General features: G+C 34.1%; 1 protein-coding gene across 3 annotated transcripts in view; it reads left to right on the top strand.

Annotated features, from left to right (window-relative positions):
- LOC129950027 (UNC93-like protein) overlaps window positions 1-25,674 on the top strand; it is a 64,475-nt gene that overhangs the window by 20,811 nt on the left and 17,990 nt on the right. For 2 of the 3 annotated variants that reach the window (XM_056061789.1, XM_056061790.1), the window contains exon 2: window positions 13,559-14,011. In XM_056061789.1, the coding sequence (XP_055917764.1) occupies window positions 13,704-14,011 (308 nt within the window). In that variant the 5' untranslated portion in view covers window positions 13,559-13,703. Of the gene's footprint in view, window positions 1-13,558; window positions 14,012-14,095; window positions 14,228-25,674 lie in introns of those variants that run through there. The other variant, XM_056061791.1, reaches the window with a different exon arrangement.

Raw genomic sequence — 25,674 nt, 5'->3', positions numbered from 1 at the left:
GTTGGCTACATAAGACTTTTGTGTTTCGTAATTCTTTTTAATTATTATACTGGTTTCTTTTTTATATGGACGACATTAAGTGCTCTTCTGATGTAAATAGATTCTATACTTAATTGAATTAAGAGTATATTTTGGCACAATATATTTTTATTCTTTATTTTGGTTTAAGTTTGTATCTAAACTAATATACTTATGTTTACGTACAAACCTTCCCTAAGTAAATATATCCTAAAAAATCTTATTGATCTCAATGAAAAATGAATCCATAACTTTAATTTGAAAGCAACCCAAACTGGAATGTCTTCGAAATAACAATAACAGCACCTAAAATTGATCAATATCCGCAGAAAGAGATTGCTACTTTACTTTAAACGTCTGAACTGTCCAAAGTCTTTACAATTTAATATTTCATACAAATATATCCGTATATATATAAACCAAAGCACTTGACACTAAATTCTCAAAAAGTCATTTAAACTCCCAAATAAAGGATAATCCTTAAATTAAATCTTTTTTAACAAAAGGGTTACATTCATAAATCTTAAATGTGTTTGATTTTTCAAAACAACAGTGGTAATGGGATACAGAGAAATGTAGGCATAGAAAAGCACAGCATGGTTGTACCACAGTTTAATAATGTTTTTTTTTTTTCAACATAATTAATAAGTAAACTACACGGGAATCATTCCGTAATTTTTAAAACGATAATCGTCAAAACGATTATCATTATCGCTATCGTCATAACTTTATCTCTACTGTCTCAACAATCGTTTTTAGTATAAAATATTGCACTGCTGTTATACTGTAATTGAAATGTCAGAATTAAATCCATGAAAGATAATGCATGTTTGATAACATGACAATGTTATCAAGTTCATTTGTTTTTGTTAATATTCGTTCTATTCACCATAATATTTATCCATCCATTTTATCCCCAGGGCACCAACCTGGTTTTCAAAATATTTTTTGTTTACGAAACTGTTTCGGATAATGTGCTTTCTGCAAGACCTAGTCCAAAATCGTATTTAATATTGAAAGCAGATACATATGTACGCTTCTTTTGAAATTCTAAAACGTTGAGCAAATTTATAATTGTTCAAATTGAGGTTGCATACCAACTACAGCCACAATATGGTTTGTGCTTAAAATAAGCGGTAAATAAGCATATCATCCACGCATGTTTTTTATATCTAAGTCTAAATTTGAGCAGAAATTCAACTTTTAACGAATTTGGTGCTCTGTCTGGCTCCATCCAAAGAATTGTTGCCAGTTATAATCAAACTGAAATCATTGCGGGCGATTTAAATGTACGCAATTCTTCTTGGCTTTGCTTTTCTGGCCATTCAATATTCGAAGGAAGGTATGTTGAGGTCTCGTCGATGAGCCAACGCGAATGCCTGACGTTGCAGGACAATCCGCCTTGTTTCATACTTCTGAACCTAATAAATACATAATCAGTGTATTGCCGCTCCTAGGCACATCAGACCATTGTATCGTATTTGCAAATTTCTCATCTGCAAAGAAAAAACTCCTATGAGAACCGTTTGGCAATATGAGAAAGCCACCTGGGACGGTCTCAATAAATTCTTCAGGAACTTTAACTGGTCACTATGCCTCCTCGAAAGTGACGTGGATTTCAACGCAGATATGATTACAAACAGGGTTAAATTTATCAAACCTAAGGAGAACTCATGGTTTGAATCCAGCGGTACAGAGATTATTAGGATTAGAGATTTAAAAAGCCAACCCTACTGAGGAAAGCCGAATTATGTTCAAACAAGCTAAAAACACCATATGCGACTAACCACATTTTCGCATGACCAAAGGTAGTAAACATTTCTGATCATTTGTTTAGAATTATCGAAACACCACGTCATCCTCGTTTCGAACGCTCGCCCGCAAAGATATTCCCTAAGCTCGATTGATAAAGCCAAATTGCTTGCATCATAGTTTGCGGTTAGTTTGAGGGCGTAAAAGATTTTATGGGAACAATCTTTTTTGCACTGGTACAGTTACAAGAGTACTGAAAGACCTTGACATACACAAATCCGCTGGCAGGGATAGTATTCCCCCTATTGTTCGGAAGATGTGTTCTTCAACGCTAGCAAAAGCTTTTCCATCTTTGTAAATTCCAATCCACTTCTAATCCATTAAACAATTTCGCTGACGCAAGTACCCCATCTTTTTATATTTGTTTCTAGATTCACATCCTTGGCCTTCGGATGTGGAACTTCAACGGCAAACTTCAATGAAACAATTACGTCACTCAAATACCGCCAAAATGTTTCATGCCTTTCGTTGTTCTACCGATATTTTTATAAACACTGTCCTGTCGAATTAGCCGGACAGTAATAGTTGCACTTCTAGGAATGCACATCAGTTTAACTTTGAGCTCAATTTCGGACTTTCGGACTGTCAAGTATAGAGATTTTTTTTTAACAGCACATCGAGAAAGTGGAATGCTTTACCGAACTCTGTTTTTCCCTTAAAACATGTTAAGGGTATTAATAACCCCTAGAGTACCCGTTAATTATAAAAAAAAAGAGTAAGAAAAATGTTTATATATTGCATATATTTATAGTTTATGCATTTATACCAACGTTCGTTCACAAAAGCAACTGTTCGGTTTCTTGAAGTACTCTCCGTACCTAAAATTACAAATGTAATGTGTTGATTCTATCCACAGAAACCAATTTTCGTATATCATACGTCTTGTCATCAATAAATTGATATTAAAAACAATTAATTAGGTGGCACAACAGTCCGTTGAGAACCAGGGCCTAGTGATTTACAACTCTCAACCCTTCCTGTGTGCGAATAGTGTTGTAAGGGATGGCGGGGTCCTACAGTTTTAAGCCGAATCTGAACGGCTCATTTGAGAAAACACATTTTCATGGCAAGAATTACTCTTACTTGGAGAATTTGTCAATTCCTCGCAGGATTCAGTACCCGTGAATAAAAACTTTAGGTTTCACATGCAGGGATCGAACCCAAGACCTCTGGCATGACCGTCCAACGCACTAACCATCATGCCACAGGTACTACAAAAAATAAATAGATATATCATCTCTAAAAGGGTGAACAAAAAAATCTCTTGTTTCAACACAATTTAATTTGTCCAACAATTTTATCTGCTTTTTCTTTAAATCAATGTTATGGTCATTATCTTATAAACACTAACTTTAGTGGCAGTTGCATTCTTTTCGAACTGAAAACTATCCGCATTTAAACTTCAATTAAGTCTCTTTCTAAAAACACTTTTTTCCTTCTGTAAAATATCCTTTTTCGATGGCATTGATATCTTCAAAAATTAAAATTAAACATTTTCTCCTTATTGTTTCATTTTTGTAAGAAGATATTTTTTTTTTGTATATATTATAACATTAAGAAAATTAGCATTGTCTGATATTTTGTACCATTTTAATTCAAAATAGCTTAAAAATATCCCTCCTTATTATTTAATTGCCTGAAAATATCTTCCCAAATAATGATATAAATTAGGAAATGATTTCTTTATGGCCTAGCTATAAAACCCATACAGAAAAACCAATACAAAGACAAAACTAGTCTGATTTTTTGTATCGTCTATACATATAGGTATATACTTTAATCCAGATGAAATCGTAGGCAATTTATTATGCCTAATAGGAAAACAATCCGTCCAATCAATAGAAGCAATTAAACTAATTAGAATTCCAAAGTCCGAAGGTTCTTCAGCAAACAATTTTTTCTTTGTGAGCTTGTTTTATTACACTTACTTACTTTCTTACACACCACAATCCAAAAACAAAAGGATCTCTTTGTTGAAAAATTATGTCGTTTCTCTTAATTACCTCACGAAGTGGCTTAAGGTTGACCTTTTCCCCCAACTTCGCCGCTGTTGGTCAAAAGGCAGGCTGCCGGATACAAATCATTTTTCTTTGCAAGCGTAATTAAACAATAAAACCAAACAGTAAACAAAATGAATAGCCAAGATAACTACAACTTATAATCTTTGAAGTACAGGTTAATTGAAATAAGTCATACGTTAGGGCCTAGGGGTATATGCCTTGCATTGTAAAATGTAGATACGTTACGATTTTGGTTGGTTTTTCACGTCATAACTTAATAAAAATTTACACAAAATTCTTAAATATATATCGGGGTTTTTAATAATTTTTGGTTTAAAAAAGTACAAACCATTACAGATGATTTAAAAAATTTATTATCGACTTGAAGTAGAATCTAAACAGTTATAAATGGAACTCCTTACTTACTCACTTAAGGTGGCGCTACAGTACGGGCCGGACCTGGGTATCAACTAACATGCGTCTCCTTCCAGCTCGGTCCCTAGATATCTGTCTCCAGTATCGCACGCCAAGTTGGTTAAGGTCTTCACCCATCTGAGTGCACCACCTGAGTCGCGGTCTTCCTCTACTGCGCCTTGCCACGGGATTGGATTCGAAGACCTTCCGGGCTGGAGCGTTGATGTTCATCCGCTCTACATGACCTAGCCATCTAAGCCGTTAGACTTTAATTCTGCTAACTAGGTCAGTGTCGCTTTACAGCCCGTACAGTTCGTCGTTATATCTTCTCCTCCTTTCTCCATCTATGCGTACGGGACCAAAAATCACCCGAAGAATTTTTCTCTCGAAGCATCTTAAGACGCTCTCATCTTTCTTTGACAGGGTCCAGGCCTCAGTGCCATAAATGAGAACCGGGATGATGAGTGTCTTATAGATGGTGATTTTACATGCTCGAGAGAGGACTTTACTTCTCAATTGCCTTCTAAGTCCAAAGAAGCAGCGATTTTCAAGAGTTATTTTTCGTTTGATTTCAGTGTCGTTGTCTGCATTAATAGCGGTGCCTAGGTAGACAAAGTCCTTAACTACCTCAAAGTTATAGCTGTCCATGGTGATAGCATATACTTGGTCTTGCCCTCATTGACCACTAAACTCATCTTCTTCGCTTCCGTCGCAATGCTCAAAAACGCTCCACTGACATCACGCTTTGATCTTCCAATTATGTCAATATCATCTGCGTATCCGAGTTATTGGATGGACTTTTGGAAGATTGTGCCTCTAGTGTTGACGGTTCTTTTCAGAACGATGTTGAAGAAGTCGCATGACAGTGCATCGCCTTGTCTAAAACCTTTTTTGACATCAAATGAATCGGTAAGATCTTTTCCGACCTTGATAGAGCAGCGTGCATTCTCCATCGCCATTCTGCAAACTGGATAAGTTTGACAGGGATTCCAAAACTAGGCATTGCTCTGTAGAGCTCTTCCCTTTAGATGCTGTCATACGCGGCTTTAAAATCGATAAAGAGATGGTGGGTATCGATTTGAAGCTCCTTGGTTTTTTCCAAGATCTGCCGTAGAGTGAATATTTGGTCGATAGTGGACTTTCCTGGTCTGAAGCCAAACTCATAAGGACCTATCAGGTTGCTGACGAACGGCTTCAGACGTTCACATAATACGACAGAGAGGATCTTATATGCATTGCTAAGGAGACTGATGTCTCTGTAGTTGGCGCAATTTATAGGGTCTCCTTTTTTATGTATTGGGCAAACTATGCTGAGATTCCCCTCATTGTGCATGCTTTCTTCCGACCATATTTTGCAGATAAATTGGTGCATGCTCCCTACCAAGTCATTGCCTGCTGCTTTAAATAGTTTGGCAACGATGCCGTCAGCTCCAGCAGCTTTGTTTGACTTCAGTTTAGATATAGTTATCTTCACTTCGTCGAGGTCGGATAAGCGGAATTGTTGATCTGCGTCGCCTAGGTTGAGTGGTTCTATCTCCCTTACAGCGGAATTCGGTTCGTCATCGCCGTTATATAATTTTTAGAAGTGGTTTTTCCATATTCTCAACATAGACTGTGTTTCTACTCTATGTTCTACTGAATTAGTATATTATATATTATGGGCTTAAAATTGCATGAATAATGCAATACGCACTTCAAACTTACTCTTCAATAAATAAATGCTGGGTGGTATGTGGTATGTGGCACCATCCTGTTGAAATCACAAATAATCCAAGTTCATATCTTTCAATTTGGTCAAAACATAAACAGTAATCGGTTACTACGCTGAAAATATCACGTCCAGTATTCATTTACCCATCTTACTATTAAACAGTTTGTCACTATAGTATTACCACTTTAAGGTTATTGCAATTGCTCAATTTTTGTTTGTACTTGTTAAATTTATAAAAATCCTTTACAGTCAAGTCAAAATCTTAACCCTGGTGGAGGAAATTATTCAACATTAGCCTTCCTCTTTGAGGGTAATTGCAATTTTGTGTAACGGGCCGTGATGCTGAGTTCTCATTTGAACAGGGTGTCCCATAATGAAAATATTATAATGGTGAAAAGTAATGTAATAGGCGAACAAAATCCGGTAACTTATGTGTACCTGTATTAATGGAAGAATTCATTGTGTCTGTTTTGTATTCATCCTGTCCACATTTAATTTACTTTATTTATGTAAGAGAAAAAATTACAATAAGTTAAAATATTTTGATGGCAACAACCATTCCACTGAAAACTAATGAACCGGTGATGTCACACTCTAAAAGCTTACTTTTAAAATTAAATGATAACTCATATCCTGCTATGGAAGTTTCATTATTTTTGAAAATATTGTGTATACCTAACCAAAAAATTGTTTTTATTAAAAAGTATAAACTTAAAAGTAAAATTAAGAAATTAATTGATTAAATTCAAACCAAATTAAACCATTTGTCCTGCAAAGTTTTTCGTGCTACAGATCGCAGAAACTACACCCATGCCTTTGGCGTGCTCTGTAATGGGACTCTTATCACATGTTTCCATCGAGGGTATTACATTGGATCTACATTCGTCTAAGTCTGACGTTAACAAGCCTTTAAAACTATCCTTACCTAACCATTTGTCACGCGATTAAATAAATATAAGTTTTGGTTTAAGTTTATCTTTTTAGAAGTTTAAAAAAAAACCAATATGTAAAATACCAACAAACAAAATTTCGGGCGAGTACTTTATGTTCAACGAATTTTTTTTACTTAACTTAATTTGCAGCACTATTATTTCAAGCTTAATGTAAAATGTTTTGAAAACGAAATCATTTGTGGCCAGGGTAGGGTGAAAAAAGAACAACTAAAAATTGGTGTTCTATGGAATTCCGTCAAAACATCCGTTACTCCAAAACCTTTATGAAGCAATGTAGACAAATTATAAAAATCTGTTAGGTTTTAACCAGAGCTATTAAAATATTCAAAATCAAATGGGGTGGCGCAACAGTCCGTTGTGAACCAGGGCCTAGTGACTTACAACTCTCAACCATTCCTGTGTGCGAGTACTGTTGTCAGGAATGGAAGGGACCTACAATTTAAGGCCGAATCCGAACGGCTAGTTTGAGAAAGCACTTTTTCATGACAAGAATTACTCTTGAAGAAATTGTCAATTCCTCGCAAGAGGCAGTACCCGCGAAAATTATTTTTTTTAAATTATGGTGGCACAGGCAGGGATTGAACCCAAGACCTCTTGCATGACAGTCCAACGCACTAACCATCATGCTACGGGTACTACTAAAATATTGTGGACATTTATAATGGGACACCCTTTATATAAATTGTAAAGTGGTTCATTGGTGGTAAGGTGTGATAAGATTAAAACAGAAAGGAGGGATACCATTTAATTTCCGATACCATGAAAAACATTAATAACACAGTGAAATAAAAACTAATTAAACGCAAAAAGTTTTACATTTTCGGAATGTGCGGACATATTTATTTGTACTTGTTCGCGAATAGTTACAAAAAAAATCAGTCAAAAGATTATTGGTGAGCATTGCTGGTGGCCTCGAAACCAGAAGATACTACCTTTCGACGCAGGTATGTACTGTTTGGAATTTTTTTTAAAAATTGTGTATTCAATTTTTATCTTAGGAATTAAAAGTTGTGTTTGTAGACATGGTTTTTTGATTGCTCAATTTAATTATTTTCTTTGAAACACCATTGTTTGAATTTTTAAAAATCAGAAAATTCAATATTTTTAGTGTGTTGCTTCAGAGAAGAGTTTTGAGATTTCATTGCAAACAAATATTAGGTAGGTTTGAGGAGGTACATAATGTGTACATATGTATCGCGTTTTCTAATAGGGACTTGACAGCTTGATATTTAATTTGTGAACGAACACTTTAACTTATTAATGGAAAAAGTGAGAATGTATTAACTTATAATAACTTGTAATACACTTTGCGAATTTAATTACAGATTATTTTATAAAAACATACATTCGATTCTTTTTTTCTTGCAAAACTTAATGTTCTGGATTCCCAAATAAAACAGAATTCTGTGTAAGGAGTTAGAATCAATTAAAAAGCACACAGACTACACCATCCCCTACCTACAATTTGACAGAAACTTCTAGATTTCTATACAGTTCTTTTTGGGAGGATAGGATATTCTTGGAGGATGAGTCAATCCATTTTGAAACAGATATGGCAAAAACAAAAGAAGGGGTTGGTGGAGGTGTGTACTCTGAACGACTGAAATTGAGTCTCTCATTCCGCCTTCCCAGTCATTGTAGCTTGCTCCAGGCGGAACTTTTGGCGATAAAGGAAGTCTTGTCCTGGCTCAAAGAAAAAGTGATATCAACATCTGGTATCCGTATTTTCTCTGATAGCCAGGCAGCTATCAAATCTCTGGACTCTGTCTCTACAAACTCTACCTATAACAGTTCATAACTGTCGATGGCACAATAGTTTAATATTCACATTTGCTGGGTGCCGGGCCATAGAGACATTTCAGAACTGTAAGGCAGATGAACTCGCCAGGAACGGTACAGTACAGCCCATCCTACCACGTTTGGGAAGTACTGGCATAACAATCGCTACTTGTAAACTGCTGATAATGCAAGACGCTGCTAAGAGGGCAGGCACCAGATGGAACAACATCACCACGTGTCAAGTCACAAAAAACATCCGGCCAACACTGGATTTAAAACGTTCAAGGTGCTTGCTCTCTCTAAGCAGATCGCATATAAGCTCGATAATAGGTGTCATAACCGGAAAATAGGTGCTAATAGGAAAGCACGCCACGAGACTATCCGTATTCTCAAATGACTCTTGCACAAGCTGTATAGACGAGGAAGAGGAAGAAACGGTTCTTCATCTACTCTGCACATGCCCTGCTCAGGTTCGAATACGCAACAATTACCTAGGAGAATTCTTCTTTAACGATCTAAATCATATCGGTATAATCAGCGTCTCACGTTTCGTAAGGGACTCAAGCTGGTTCCATTAACCTTAGGAGGAAGGCTCAAGATTCATGTGGTATCACAATAGGCCATTAAACTGGACAGCCACTACAACCTAACCTAACCTTATCAGGGACTTACATTTTTTCTGTAACATATTAGTGGGATCAGTTTTTAACATTCATATTCATAAAGGAAACTAAAATTTAAGGAAAACGAATCATAGCTCAATATAATAAAATAAAACAATTGTTTTTTTTTTTTTAAATAGTTTGTGATATATGAAAAGATACATACTTTTAATATGCAAGGATTTCTATAGGAAGGGCCAGTTTTATGTGTTTTGGTTGGCAATCCAAGTAAATTTAGTAATGTGCTTTCATTCAAATAAGACTAATCCCCCATAAATTGTAAACATCCCAATACAAACCAGAGAATGGCATCTGATTGATTGCGTTTAAGTTGTTGGAGGGTCTCTTTTATCATTAAACTTAATCTGCTTTTATTATTATAGGTACCTACCCTAATAAAATGTCCGATGTGATGGAAATCAAATCCTGTCCGAAATGACTAGAAAATCATATTTACGAAGATCCCAGTTTTGTAAATATAAAGATTTAAAAGTTACACTATGTAAAAACATTCAATGTATGTGTGTTTATTTTAGATGGCTTAATTCTTGTATTGAAATTTGTTGATTTAATAGTCGTGTTCAGAAATTATTAATTTTAGTTTCATTTGTCTTCAAGAAAGAGAAACAAACTAATTTTGTCAGCTTTTTATATGTGTGCGAAATTATTGGGCCTTGAAATACAAATGAGGTTAATAATTACCAGACAGTGGGCCACATAGTTTTTGTCAAATATTTATTTGTATAACAAAATGAAGTAGTTTTATAAGTTCACTAAACAACTCCTAAAAATGATGAATATATAGTCATCAAGGTCAACTTGTTAAACTTATAATAACAAATAGTGAGACGTATATTACGAAGCACGGTGTTTAAGTGAAATAAATCAAAGACGTTACTCAATTATTTTGAATACTGTTCAAAGAATAATCGTAAGTTGCTTGATCACCGTGCTATTAATACTCAATCTGTGGACGTTCATCTATATGTAAGTATAACATATAATAACCAGGTTTGGAAAACGATCAAATTTAATTTGTATACGATCAATTCGTTCACAAATATCGAAAAAGATCCATTCAAACTTTAAACTGAAAATAATGTTGATAGCTTAGGCTTTTAATTTATTTGCTTATTGTATTTAGTTGTTGTATCTTGCTGAAGTTTTGAGAAGGGTATTACCTAGACTTTTTTGGCTGGTATTGCAAATTTGAAGTTCTTACCTTGATTGTTTATGAAAAAAGAGAATGGGATGCGACCCACAAACTTTCCATCCTGACTGTCTATTTGTCTTGCATAAGAGTTTATAGGTTTTCGTGTTGGGTTAACAGAGTTGTTAGTTGAATTATTCTTACAAATTATAAAATTAACAACAATATTTTTCATATATAGTTTAGATTAAAAATCAAGTTTTGTTAAATAGATTTTTAGATGCGAAAAAAATGTTTACCATTTTTAGTAACATTTCTTGAAATTTTACAAATTGGATGAATGAAATTAATTTTAAACAAATTTGAGTACTATTTTTTAAAGATTTTATTTTTTATGAAAAATCGGACTGTTCGATTTTTATAAAAAAAAACTACTGAATATCAGATTTTTTGTGAAATAAAAAAAGTTTGAAGACAATATTTTTTAGGTTTTTAATTTTTTGTAAAAAAACTGTCAATTCGATTTTTCTCAAAATTTGTGCGAATGTTGAAAACAATATTTTTAAAAGATGAAATTAGTTTTAAGCCAATATCTCAAAGTTTTGAAAAGATATTTGAGTTAAAAATCATTTTTTTATCAACTTTTATTAATTTGTTTTCTTTAGGTTTTTATTTTTTGTAAGAAAACTGTCCATTCGGGTTTTCTCAAAATTTTTAAAATGTTGAAAACCATATTCCTTATAAGATAAAAGTAGTTGGAAGTCATAATCTCAAATTTTTAAAAAGATATTGGAGTCGAAAACAATTTTTACCAACTTTTATTAATTTTTTTTGTTTTGATTTTTATTTTTTGTAAAAAAAAACTGCCAAGTCGATTTTTCTCGAAATTGTTATGTTAAAAAAAATGTTTCGTATAAGTTAAAATTAGTTGAAAGCCACAATCTCAAATTTTTGAAAAGATTAAATATCTCGATAATTATAATATATATTAATATTATAATAATAATTCGAAATTTTTACGAACTTTGAGTAATGATTTTCTTAAGTTTTTATTTTTTATAAAAAAAAAACGGTCAATTCGATTTTTCTCAAAATTTAACCAGATGGTTTTCGTTGCACAAAGTTGCTTTGGAGATAAAATCATTTTGAATTTGTATAATTTTCGAGGTGACAATTTTTTCTCAGTTTTTTTGATTTAAAAAAAAAAAGTTAATTGGATATTTTTCAAAAAATATACTCATTTGGTATCACGTTACAATATATTATATAAAATTTAATTTAAGTCTCTAGCGATTTTGGTTCGTAAGATATTTAGGGTAAACCAAAATGTTTACCTTTTTATAAACTGTTATGGTAAAAAGAACCGCCCAAGCAATTTTCTTGAAAGAAATTTCTGCATCTTTCTGCCTTATTATCTGTATAACAAAATTTATTTGAAGTCGATATCTCTTCTGGTTCTTGAGCTATGAACAACGAAAAAAGCATCGAACGTACGGACGTACGAACGTACGCACACATTCACGCACAGACATCTTTCTAAAAATCTTTTATTTCGACTCTAGGGACCTTGAAACGTCGAGAAATGTCAAAATTTTCAATTTGAAAAATCGGACCCATCACAATTACTTCCTATGGGAAGTTAATAAAGGGTTATCGAAAATCGGACTGTAAGACCATAGTTGGGATTGTGGCGTTTAGTATATTCTTTTTCAGTAAATATGGCATCCTTTTATTACTTGCGAAACATAGGAACTATATGGCAAGTTTTGCATTCGTGCAAAATTTCGAACTCGAGATTTTAATCAAACATGATATTAAGATGGTATAGATAAGTCGAAAAAAGTGAGTCTCGCGATTCCCGCCGGTCTGTTTTGTCTGTCTGTTTACTCTTCTACAGCCTAAGCCATTGGGTCAATTGAGTTCAAACTTGGAAGTTAAGGTTTTAAGCAGATTCGCGTTAGGCGTTTTTTCATTTTTTTAAGACCGACATGACTTTTTTGGTCAAAAAATAAAAATTCGAATTTTCTCAAAAACAAACCGATAGATTTTTTGTAAATTTTCTCTAAAATTTTATTTTTTAACTTGGCATCTTTTAATAAGAAAAACATTTTTTTGTATTGCTCAGGGAAGGTACCACTCATAGAACTGTTGTTTTGGTTTTAATTTTCTCAGCAACTTATTAACTGATTTCCATAATTTTTCTTTAATAAGCTCTTATATTGCCTTAACAATATTTGATCATCAAAAGTGCATTTTTTTATTGTTTGGATTTTTAAAAAAATATTGAATTTTTTTTTAAATGCGATATCTCAAAAACGGGATAGGGTTGTTTCACACATATTTTACTTGCCTTCTCCTATATAAAAGAATAAATACTTAGTACAAGTTTAAGAATGAATATATGTATTTTCTATTAGAATTTCAACAAATGTATACACATTATACTTGTATAGGTGTTACGAACAACCTCTACAAGTATTGCTTACGTGTCACTTCATAACTAAAATCCAAAACGCACAAGAGCCTGACTGCAAACAACACATAAATAGCAATTTATTGTACTTGTTCGTATGCTTGTTTCTTTTAAAATTTAACGAAAAAAAATGAACTGAGCGTAATAACTACATGTTTGTCCTGAGAACTTCATCGCTTTACAATTTAAACATATATGGTCTGCCTCTTTCTTATCTTCAGATAATATATTTTCCATCCTGGTTCTTCTAATATAAAATTAAAATAAAACTATGTAAAGGAAAAAGCTTTGAACGAACTAGTTGAATACACAAACCATTATTTTCATTTCCGGGATGAAATGTCCTAGGATGAGTTGTGTCTTGGGATGAATCGTTTTTTTTTTTTTGGCAAATTAAATGGCATTTATATCTTTGAAGACAAACTTCTTTAACAAGTATATTTTTGAATCTTATATTGGTACTTTTATAAACAGACTCTTTGCATTAAGGAGCAAGTTCGTGCGACCCAGTCGTGCATTTTATTTATTTTATATAGGCATTTTGTCTTACTTTATTCTAATTTATTTTATTTTATTTCACTTGTAGGCGCAACAGGGTGACATTATTGCTCCAGATGATAATTATAAACTATTGACACATTAATTTTATACAGCTAGTAACTAGTGTGTCGAAATTAAAAGTAAACATCTTTATTGCTTGATAGTACATTCATCGTGGGTGTGAACACAAAATGAACACCACCAATACTTCTCATGATCCATCATCATTTGTCAACAATTCAAGTGGTTTGAACTCTACTCAAGCCCCCCCTAAAATTGAAGCTGGTGGGGAATATTATGGAAAGAGTGAAAATTTCCGCATCACAAAAAATGTCGTCATTATTGGCCTGGCTTTTATGATACACTTCACTGCATTCCACGGAACATCGAACCTGCAAAGTTCTGTCAATTCTGATGCCGCATTGGGAACCACTACGTTGGCTGTCATTTATGGCTCTCTTATATTATCGAATATATTTTTACCAGTTACTGTTATTAGGTGAGTGCTATGTATAAGTGATTTTTTCCAAGTAAAACAATTGCATATTTTTCGACACAGTTTTTGTTATTTTTAGAAATCGATAATTGAATCGTTGAATGTACGAGTGTGTGTGTAAGTTCCCTCTGGAACAGCAAAATTCGAAATTGCAGAACTTATTATCAAACTAGGTGACCTAGCTGATTTTATGCTGTTCACTCTTGTATACCACTATGGGTAAAATATACAGATAATTTATTTATAAATCCAAAAAATGTTATTTATTCTTCCAAAACAATTTCATCGACCTCGTCCCTTAAAGTAGTCCCTTGGAATGAATACACTTTTACTAACGTTTTCTTATATTGCTAAGATTTTTTCCAGAATATTCTTTTTACAATTCGATTTTTATTACATAGGTTGAGATTTTGTCAAAATTGAGAATTTTTGGCATGAATTTACATTTCAATTTTCTGAGGCCCAAGTGTTCAGTTGATGCTGATACTCGACTTTAAGCTAGCCGCTTCCTTAACTATGAATAAAATCCATCAGTACAATTTAGTTAGTACATTTTTTAGAGCAATATTATGAATTCCAATTCCAAGTATTTTTTCGAAAGAGAAAAATTGTAACTAAAGTTCAATTTATTTCGTTAAAACGTTTAAGAATTTGAATAATGAAATAAATTTTTAATGAACAGCTGCCTGCAAAACAGCAACAAATTTACTGCAATTTGAACACACAGTATTTTACCATACATTTTTTTTTAAACATTAATTATTATCCATAGAGTATCCTTACCCCAAAACGAGAGAAAAGGTTTTTTAGTTTAAGTTTAGTTTTATTGACTTCTAAGTATAATACTGTTCACATTAATTTTTCTTTGTAAGTTTATGCTAAGTCCAAAAATGATTTTGCCGATGGCCGTCTACCAGACTAACATTTACATTTTAATGTTTATAATAGCCGCGTTTTATTATCACCGTGATCTGATCCGGATCAGATCATGATAATAAAACAGCATTGGATCATCATATTTTTTATTATTTAAAGTTTGGTAGCAGTGTCAAATTCGTTCTTTCAAAAGTGACATTTCGAAGCAAAAAAAATATAAACAAATACCCAAAATGGAAGCTGCTGTGGTTGATCGAAGTATTCATTTTAATTTTTATTTCTTTTCTCTTTTAAAAACTTTTATAATTTGCAGTTTTTATTTGAAAGTGATGAAAGCGAAGAATCAAACAATTCAATTTTATCCCTATTGAATCTTATCGATGATGATTCAAGTTCCAGTTGTAGCTCCACAACTTCTGAAAATGTGCAAATCACAAAAATCAAAAAATGTTGAAAATACTTTTACATGGGATTTTTTTGAAATCATTCTTTAAATTAAAAATGGTTGTAAGAAACACTTAGGTGACATAAATTAGAATTTAGAACCGTCTAAACCATCTCAATAAAGAGAGGATTTTTGAAATGACAGTGGTTTGTATGTAAAACATTCAAGAATTTCGAGAGAAAATCATACAAAATTCTTAAAAGTGTTACATACAACCCACCGTCATTTCGAAACTTCTGAGTTCTAATTTATGTCACCTAAGTGTTTCTTACAACCATTTTCAATTAAAAGAATGATTTCAAAAAATTCCCATGTAAAAGTATTTTCAACATTTTTTTCTGCTGCAGCTTTCTCGATTTTATTTATGTTTTTTGACATTTAAAGCAGGGTTGCCCATAGAATATTTTGCTCAATGATTTTTTTTGGGCAAAATATTACCCATAAATTATGTCAAATATACATTTTTTTGGACTTAATCATTTGAATTTCACCAATTAATTAGTTTTGTTAAAATATCTAATTATTTCATGGATTATATACCAAATAAATAAATATAAAGCTTCTCGCTTTTTATTTAAAAAAATATTTTATTTCAGTCAAATTAAAATGTTTATATGGCAATACAGGTTTTATTTAATTTGTTTGCAATGATACCAACATTTACATGTGAAATCACAATGATAGAGCGCTCCTTGTTGTGAAAAAAAGAATTAAATTTTGGATCTCAAATTGAGATCCAAACACAAAGCAGGATCTTGTGTTGTTGTTGTAATGCATGTAAATCCAAGATCCGGATCAGATCATGGTGATAATAAAACGCGGCTAATAATAATAGTAAAGAAAAATCTAATACAACGTTTTCAAAAATAAAATTTATCAATTTTGGATTTAATTCTGTATATGCATTAAACACTTTCGTTAACTATACATGTTCTGTTTCGTAAAGCACTCAAACAATATAGGTATAAGACTTCCTACCTTCGTTCACTATTTATCAAATTTATGATTTCCTCTAAGCTGAGTAAATGAATTCCAAAGTATCTGTTGCGAAATTTTTTTTTAAGAATTAGACAAACTCCCAAAAATTGGAACATGTCTTCACGTTCTATTCTATTGAATAGAGAAAGATCTGGAAGGCGAGAAATAAACTTTAAACTGAGGAGTTCACCTCAGACTTTAAAGATTGCGTATGGTGTGATCGGCCAAGAAATAGGTCTTTTTTTCAAGTGGTGAATTTACTTTTATCAGTATAAAAGGTTTTTATGTTGATTTTTTTTGTATCAAATATTCAAAACGGCGGTTAAGGTTCGTCCTTAGACTAAGGTAAAAGTTCAATCCTATATTAATCGGATCATGATGGGGAAGATTTTAGATGTTATAGTTACTTAACACTGGTCGACAAAATTATGTTTTTTTTGTGTTGCAAAAACAACACTGCCTTTTAACCGTACTATCACGTCGGGTTTTTAAAATACTAAAAACAATCAAAAACAGGGTATTTAAGGCTAAGTTTGACCTCAACATATCTCTTAACAATAATTTGTATGATGATTTGGAAATGTACGAATCTTTCTCGTCTACATATAATTTAAATTATTTTAGTATCTTACTTAGTTTAACGAAATACTTATTAGTTATGAGTCCTCAGGTATTATAAGGTTTTGAAGAAAACTTTAAATTTAATACTTTCATAGTTTCAGAAAATATGTTTTGGATTTTAATTTTAGTGCTAATTTCGAAACCAAACTAAAATGTTAACTATTTACTCGAGTTTCAAAAATATCGGTTTTCAACATTATTTTTATATTTTTAATACATTTTAAAACCAGGCGAAATCCAAGAACTTATGAAGATTTTTAGAATATTATAGCTAATAATAAATATTATGACTGAATATTGAAGAAAAATGGTCGTAGAAAATTTTCAGGGATTTTATTAAATAATACATTTTTTTTTTCCGAATTTGAAGTCAGATTTGAATTGAGGCCTGAAAACCCATTGGAAAAATGCAATTTTATTGCCAGTAAGAAAACCTTGTTGGTGCACCTTAGCCACAAATCCTTACTCCTTTTGCGGAAAATTGCCTAAAAAGTACCCATCGGCCTAAACCGGTGCAAAATGCGGCTTAAACCAATAAGAGAAACCAAGTAAGTAATAAAATATGAACATGAAATTGATACAAATTAATCTTCATCACAGTAAAGCCGTCGGCTCCAATCCTGTCTACATCTTGGGAAGTAGACAAATTGACATTGCCCTGATTCAAGAACTCTGGATTTCAGGTGGAAGAATAAGAGGACTATAGGCAACTATAGGCATCAGACTTTATACTACTAAAAGCCACACAAGTAGCAAATAGTAATATCAGAAAGGATAAAATGGGCCATTCACTCCTTTTCCCCGTACAAATCCCCTGGTCTCGACGGAATCTTCCCTATGATGCTTCAGAAGACCATAAACCTTACCATCTCACACCTAGCTAGCATTTAATAGCCTTAAATGGACGTATGTTCCCTTATCGTGGCGTGAGGTAAAGGTAGTTTTCGTCCTTAAGTCTGGTAAACCTAGCCATACGGAGGCCAATAACTATAGACCCATTAGTGTAACATCGTTTATTTTGAAAATTTTGAAAGGGTAATTGATATACAAATCCGAAGCACCCTGAAACCGGACTGTATATCGGAATTTCAACATGCCTACATTAAAGGAAAAAGCGTCGAAACAGCATTGCACAGTGTTGTCAGCGTCATAGAAAAATCACTGAATGACAAGGAATACACCCTTGCAATGTTCTTGGATATTGAGGGAGACTTCAATAACGTGAAGAACGAAACAGTGAAGCAATCCTTATACGACCACAAAGTCGAAAAGACAATGACACTGTGGATAATGTATATGCTCAGAAATAGACAAATTAACTTTGAGCTAGCGGAAGAAAGGGTGAGAGTAACCGCATCCAAGGGCACCCCTCAGGGTGGAGTTCTCTCACCGCTACTTTGGGTTCTTGTCATGAACGGCATACTCTCTAAATTGAAATCAAGTGGAGTAAGGATAAAAGCCCAAGCTGATGATCCTGCATTACTAGCGACTGGCAAGACCTTACCCACTATCAGTGAACAAACCGATTACGCCCTCTCGTTGGTAAGAAAATGGACTAGGAACTGTGGGCTGACAATCAATCCAGCTAAAACAGACCTAGTGCTATTTACTAACAAGCGCAAAATACCTGATTTTAAAATTCCTAAAATTGAAGGCTGCCCTCTTAAAATCTCTGATCACGCAAAGTATCTCGGTGTGATCTTAGTTGAAAAACAAAACTAGGGCCTGACCACCAAAGATAGATTCAAAAAGCCATCGATTGTCTTTTACTCCTGCAATAGAATTTTCGTGAAAACCTGGGGACCAAACCCTAAAATTATCAGATGGATGTATTCGGCAATAATTAGACCAATACTAACCTATGTTAATTTGGTATGGTGGAAAGCTTTAGAAAAGAGCGCGAACTTGAAAACTTTGACAAAAATTCGAAGACTTGCATGCACTGGCATTACGAAAGCAATGAGATCCACTCCAACTGCTATACTCAATCTAATTCCCCTAGACCTCCTTGTTCAAGAATCTGCGGCCAAAATCAACATCAAAAGCAGAGAGGAATGGATAGATAATATACCATACTCCAGTGAGTCGTCAATAGCTATACTGATGGCTCTAAAATGGACACTGGTGTAGGGACAGGCTTCTATTCCGAAGCTCTCAAGTGACAACAGCTGCTAAAAAGGTATCAATGATCTCGATACCACGAAATGCGGTGACGAAGAGGTGCATGAAGACACTCCGCACTTTCTGTGTCACTGTCCCGCACTCTCCCATCAAAGGAAGAAACTGCTTGGCAACTATTTCTTCGGAGACTTAAAAGAACTCTCTAGTACGCCAGGTACGAACATTCTGATTCTAAATGGCTTGACTAACTGAACACATAGGTTTTTGTAATAAGCTTGAGTAGCAATACTCAACCTAACCTAACCTAACCTTGTCGACCAGTGTAATAGACCGTCAAACCCCTTCTTAAAATTAAATTATCTTTTTAGAACTTTATAATTTGTTATAGTTCTTAACACAGTTTGTTTGTACCCAATTTATACATGTTATCCGAAAATTCATTATTATGTGCTTCTCGAAAAAACACACAGCGTCGCTTTGAAGAATGGTTCGTGTATCTTACCAGTTAAACATCTTACTTTCATAAATGTTCTGCCTATCACCCGCAACGCCACCTGTTTCGTTTGCAAGCAAGTGTCTTTGACATCTGTCGTCACATAGCGTTTTGTGTATTCCCCGTGAACGGTCATTTCTTTTTTATAGACCAAAATTAAAATATTCAATTACAAAAATATATACTCAATGCTATTAATATATCATTATGAGTGATAATCAAGATAATGATCCCATTAGTGAAACACGAAAAGAAGTTTCTGATGCAGATTTACACATCAAAAACTCGGAGCAAGAAAGGAAACGACAGAACCAGCGTGCTCAAGAAAGTGAGGTTAGCAGAAAATATACCTCGTCTAATTTGGAATCTGATTTTAATTCTTCGAGGCCTCCAAACAAAAGAGCAAAACAAGATCCAAGGATTGAGGCTCTGTTTAATCAAGTAAGTTATTTAACTAATATTATAACATCTCAACAATTTCCATCCTCGGGTGAATGGAACGAATCGAATTTACCAGCAACAAGTAGAGATAGAGGTGGCAATACACCCTTCTTGATTGATCCTGTTCAGACAAGAATGCTCGATTTTGGTGAGGCAAAAACCAGCGTCGACAACAAATATGCTATTAAGCAAGCACCTCATGCTAAAGAAGAGTCTCTGATTAAGCTCCAGCATTTTCTGTCTGATTCATGGAAAGATGTTAAATACTTTAAGTCGCTCCAGGGTTTCTTAGCTCCTCCTGGATTTATCGAATTAAAAGTCAACAATGAGTTATGTCATCTGAATAGGGGAAAAGATTATTTAGCATCGACTGAAAGAGTAATGACAGGCCTGACGAATGGCTTGCTGGATTCGAAAGATTTAATGCGATCAGGTTTGCAATCTATAATTAATTGGGCAAATAATTCTTCAAGTGAGTTAACTACTTCTAACTTACTGGATAAGTTTGTAGAATTATTTGGTCCGAGTTCTGAAAACTATAAAGTTATGGAACAAATGTTACAAGTAGTATGCGGAAAAAGGGCTGAGTACGTCGAGGTTAGACGTGAGCGCATTCTATCCGAAATGGGAAATAAAAACTTGAAGTCGACATTGCGAAAAGTACCTCCAAGTGCTGAACATCTTTTCGATCAGACCAATTATGGCTCAATAATCAATTCGCTTGGTGGTACATCTATGTGGCTTAATCCGCCCACTTACTGAAAAGATAAGAGAGAATCTAAGCGAAATACGAATTTCCAAGAGCCGTCTGCAAATACTTTTCATTCATCTCGAACTTTTTGTAATGATTTTCGTTCGTCAAACAGAGGCAAAGCAATTTCAAAGAAATTTAAAAGGGATTCAAAGAATAATTCCTTTCGTACAACAGATAAGAAGTGACGATCAAAACAAATCATTCAAGGGGGGCTGTCTTCAGGAATTTCGGACAAATTGGCTTTCTTTGGGAGCAAACAATTTTATAATGAAAATCATCTCTGGTGTTCGAATTCCGTTTTGCCACAAGCCCCCCTTAAACTTTCCAACACCGGCATTGATACAAACATTTTCAACCACTACTTCTCCAAATATGAAGAAATTAATAAACGAGCTGAAGCTTCAACATATATTGGAAAATTCGAACATTGCAGGGCCAAGTTTCTTGTCCAAAATGTTTCTTGTTCAAAAAAGCGACGGAAGTTTTCGTTCCATTTTCGACCTTCGAGGTCTGAATTCTTATATAAAGACAAAGCATTTTCAACTAATTTCCCATGCAGTAGTCCCAGAGTTTCTCCAGAAACACGACTGGATGGTAAAAATCGATTTATCTCAAGCATACTTCCATGTTCCTATATCAGTGAGCCATCGTTGTTTTCTAAGGCTAGTTTACAACGAAGAGATACTGGAAATGACTGCTCTACCATTCGGTCTTTCTCCATCTCCTCAAATATTTGCTGTTTTAACGAATTGGATCGCGGAGATCCTTCGAAACCGTGGCATTCACGTTTTAGTCTATCTAGACGACTTTTTGGTTGGCCATCAAGACAAGAAGAAATTAATTTCACAAACCGCGGAGGTTGTGCATACTTTGGAACTCTTGGGATGGTGGATAAACTACCAAAAGGCGGTACTAAATCCAATGCAGAAACTCGAGTATCTCGGAGTAACATGGAATACCATGGTCAGTACAATTTCTCTCTCAAAAAAGAAAAAAGAAAAGATATTGCATTCAATAGAAATCTTTTTGACCAAACAGCTCCACAGTCAGAAACAAGTCCAAAAATTGTTAGGCCAATTGAATTTCGCAACGTTTGTAGTTCCAAGAGGTCGCCTGTACTGTCGTCAATTGCAAATATTTTGTAGCCTCTTCAGCCATTAAAGAAACAAAGAGCTCCACCACAAGTAGTTGTCGACGTAAGATGGTGGAGCGGAGCCATTCACATGAAGTCAGAATTGCATCCAAAGCCGTACACCAATTTCTTGACAACGGATGCAGCGGACACAGGTTGGGGAGCGCAGATAGACGAAAAACTGTTGTCGGGCGTCTGGAGCAAGGAACAGAAAAATTGGCATTCAAACCGAAAAGAATTGTATGCGGTTTATGCGGCTCCGAGCGCAGAAAAACATCATCTGAGGAATGCCCACATTCTTGTTCAGTCAGACAACAGAACATTGGTAGCATACATTCGAAAAGAAGGAGGAACACACTCTTTAAGTCTACTGGCACTAACACGAAAATTATTGATTCTTGCAGACCGTTTGAAGATTCGTCTGTCAGCACAATACCTTCCGGGGAGGTACAATTGCATTACGGACAATCTGTCTCGGGGACAGCGTCCGCCAGAGCGGCACCTGTTGTCTCCGACAACAAACAAAATGTTCAAATTGGGGTACTCCAGACGTCGATTTGTTCGCGTCTGCAGAAACAACCGTCTTAAACAGCTACGTCTCATTAGACTGCAAAAATCGATTAGCTCTCTTCTCAAACGCCTTCAGCCATCAGTGGGACTTTCCACTATGTTGGATATTTCCACCGCCCAATTTAATGCCAAGGGTATTAGATCACTTCAATTTGGCAAAAGGGCGCTACATTATAGTGGCACCAGTTTGGGAGAAAACGTTTTGGATGGCCGATTTGAGGTCACGAGCCCTAGCAAATCCAATGGAAATAGAAAATCTACAAAAAGTTTTAGTGGATGTGTCAACCAACCTTCCACCAGCTCAAGTAGACCGTTTAGCCCTTCAGGCTTGGTTAGTTGGAGGTGCGGCAAACTAATAGACAAATGGTCTATTCCTGAAAAACAACTTTTCAATGAAAGCTGGAGGCGTTCTACTCTATATACATATATTATTCAGCAATTAAACGATGGTTAGACTGGTGCGAACAAAATACAGTAAATCCGAATTCACCACAATCTCAACACGTTGCGAGGTTTCTAGCGCATTTCTTTTTAGACGAAAATCTATCGTACAGTACGATTTTGGTTCAAAAGTCAACCATAGCTACTTTCTGTGTCCAGTTACCTGAAGATTCCGAAAATATTTTGGTTAAACAAGTGCTCAAAGCAATTTCATCTGCTCAACCGAGAAAAGTACAATGGTCAATTTGGGATCCTCAGATTGTATTTGACTGGTTGGCTTCATCCAATGCTAAAAATACATTGTTTGAGGCATCTAGAAGAACAGCTACAATTCTCTTGTTAGCATCAGGTCGCAGGGTGCACGATCTAACATTACTGCGGATTTCAAAAGATAATATGTCTTCAGCGGATGGGGATGTAATATTGTGGCCAGTTTTTGGATCCAAAACGGATTCTTCCACTCATAGGCAGTCCGGGTGGCTTTTATCCAAACATCCTAATCAAAATGTCTGTCCAGTATTTTGGATTAATAAGCTCATATCTGTTTCGGAAAAAAGAAGAACAAAGGTAAACGGATTGTCTAATCTTTTTATAACCTTAACAGGTGATCCAAAACCAGCATCTAGGACTGTTATAGGTGGATGGGTTCGATCAGTTCTCAGAGATGCCGGTATTGAAGCATTACCGGGAAGCATCAGATCATCTTTAGCTTCAGCCAGTTGGGAACAAAATCATTCTATTCAGGATATACTTGCCAGAGGCAAAGATGCAAAAGAAAGATAGAAATAAATCGAAACTTTTATTTTCGAATTTTCGTCCAGATTAGAAATGTATTCTGGATTATTATATTTTAATTAATACCCATTTATGTTAACAAAAAAGAAAACAAAATTAAATGAAAAATAAATAATTACTTTTGGTTAATTTTTTTAATAAAAATACAACCTTTTTCACATAGCGTTTTGTGCCTTATCACCAGCGAGATTAAACACGTCTTCAAAGCGACGACGCATGTGTGTTTTTCGAGAAGCACATAATATGAAATTTTGAATTACAACAAAATTGTTATTATGTTATGCTGGAAAAAAACACACAGCGTCGCAGAAATATCTTCCCGGTGAAGACGCTATGAGAGGACAGATGTCACAGACACTTGCTTGCAAACGAAACAGGTGGCGTTGCAGGTGATAGGCAGAACATTTATGAACGTAAGATGTTTAAGGGGTAAGATACACGAACCATTCTTCAAAGCGACGCTGTGTGTCTTTTTCCAGCACATAATAACAATTTTGTTGTAATTCAAAATTTCATATTAAATAAAGATTTCTGTATTATAAAAAGGGCAATGCATAGAAGATAACTTTTAAGCAGGGGTATGAATTAAATCGTGTTTTTCCTGATTTCTTCAATACCACAAACTGCAAATTTTCAATTGCAAACTTCTTCATAAAAGGTTGATAACAACAGTTCATACTCTTCTTCTTTTGAAGTAAATTTTCTTAGTTGAATTTATTTTGAAACAAACGAAGGAACCTTTGCGCACAGTATCACAAGATTGGATATGTGTTTCTGTCCAGGCCCTAATGGTGTACCATCCGCCATCCAAACAAAAATAATTTACTTATTTATGATATCCGTTATGTGTTTTCTTTTTAATTGTAATTAAATAGTTCACTTTTTCCCGATAACTACATTCAGTATATCTTCTATTATATGTAACGTGCTTTCTTTTCATTGTACTCCAATTATATGTGTGCCCTTTTGTTAAGATGTTTTTGAAAAAAGTTGTATTTACTGATTTAAGTAAAGCCTTTAACAAGTTACGTCACAAACATTAATTTTAAACTTAAACAATTAATGTTTTAACAACAATTTCTTAAATTAGATCTCATTGTGTTTAAAAAATAGAATTTATAGTGTTGTATTTTGTAATGAGTATTCGGATCAATTTCATGTAAATTCTGGCATCCCTCAGGGAATGACTTTAGGTCCAGTTTTATTTATTTTATTTATAAATGACTTAGTTTCGATCATAAAAAGTTCGTCCGTCCTTAGTTATGCTGATGAAATTAAGATTTTCAAAAGTATGAAATCAAATTTTAAATGTTTACTATTGCAAGAAGACTTGTATTTAAGAAATGATGCAAAACAAACTATCTCGTTTTAAATGATGATGATGAGTTTTATACCCTTTGCTTTCAGTTATAGGTTTGATACATATCATTTAAGTAAAGTTTCTGTATTTTCTGATTTAGGGGTTGTTCTTGATCCCAAGTTTACTTTTAATGAAAATTAAATAAACATAGTTAAGAAAGCCAATAGGATCCTAGAATTCATATAGTAATCCGGTCGGAATTTCCGTGACCATTACGGTCTTAAGCTTCTCTTTGTTTCATTTTTAAGAACTATACTTGAATATAGTTGTGTAGTGTGGTCACCATACTACTCCATTTATATAACAAGAATTGAAGCAATTCAAAGAAGATTTATGCGTTTTGCCTTCGTTGTCTTCCATGGTCACATGAACACACACTTCCTTGTTACTCTCGAGGGCTCGCTAAAAACCTTCCAACACTCACCAATCATAAAAAGTTTTTGCAATTTTGTTATCAATGGGTCAATATCATTTACATCAGTTCTACTACAGCAGCAATTGTGCCAAATATTTAATAGATCAAATTAAGGTGTAAATATCCCCCTCCATCAATTGATATTAATATATATAATAAATTTTACTTTTGTGTAGAGTCTCTCTAAATTATAATTTAAAATTGGGTGAAGTTTAAAACTATGT

Source organism: Eupeodes corollae, chromosome 3 (assembly GCF_945859685.1).
Source record: "Eupeodes corollae chromosome 3, idEupCoro1.1, whole genome shotgun sequence".
Lineage (NCBI taxonomy): Eukaryota > Metazoa > Arthropoda > Insecta > Diptera > Syrphidae > Eupeodes > Eupeodes corollae.
Note: the sequence above shows the minus strand (reverse complement) of the source record. Positions and strands in the feature narration are given on the sequence as shown.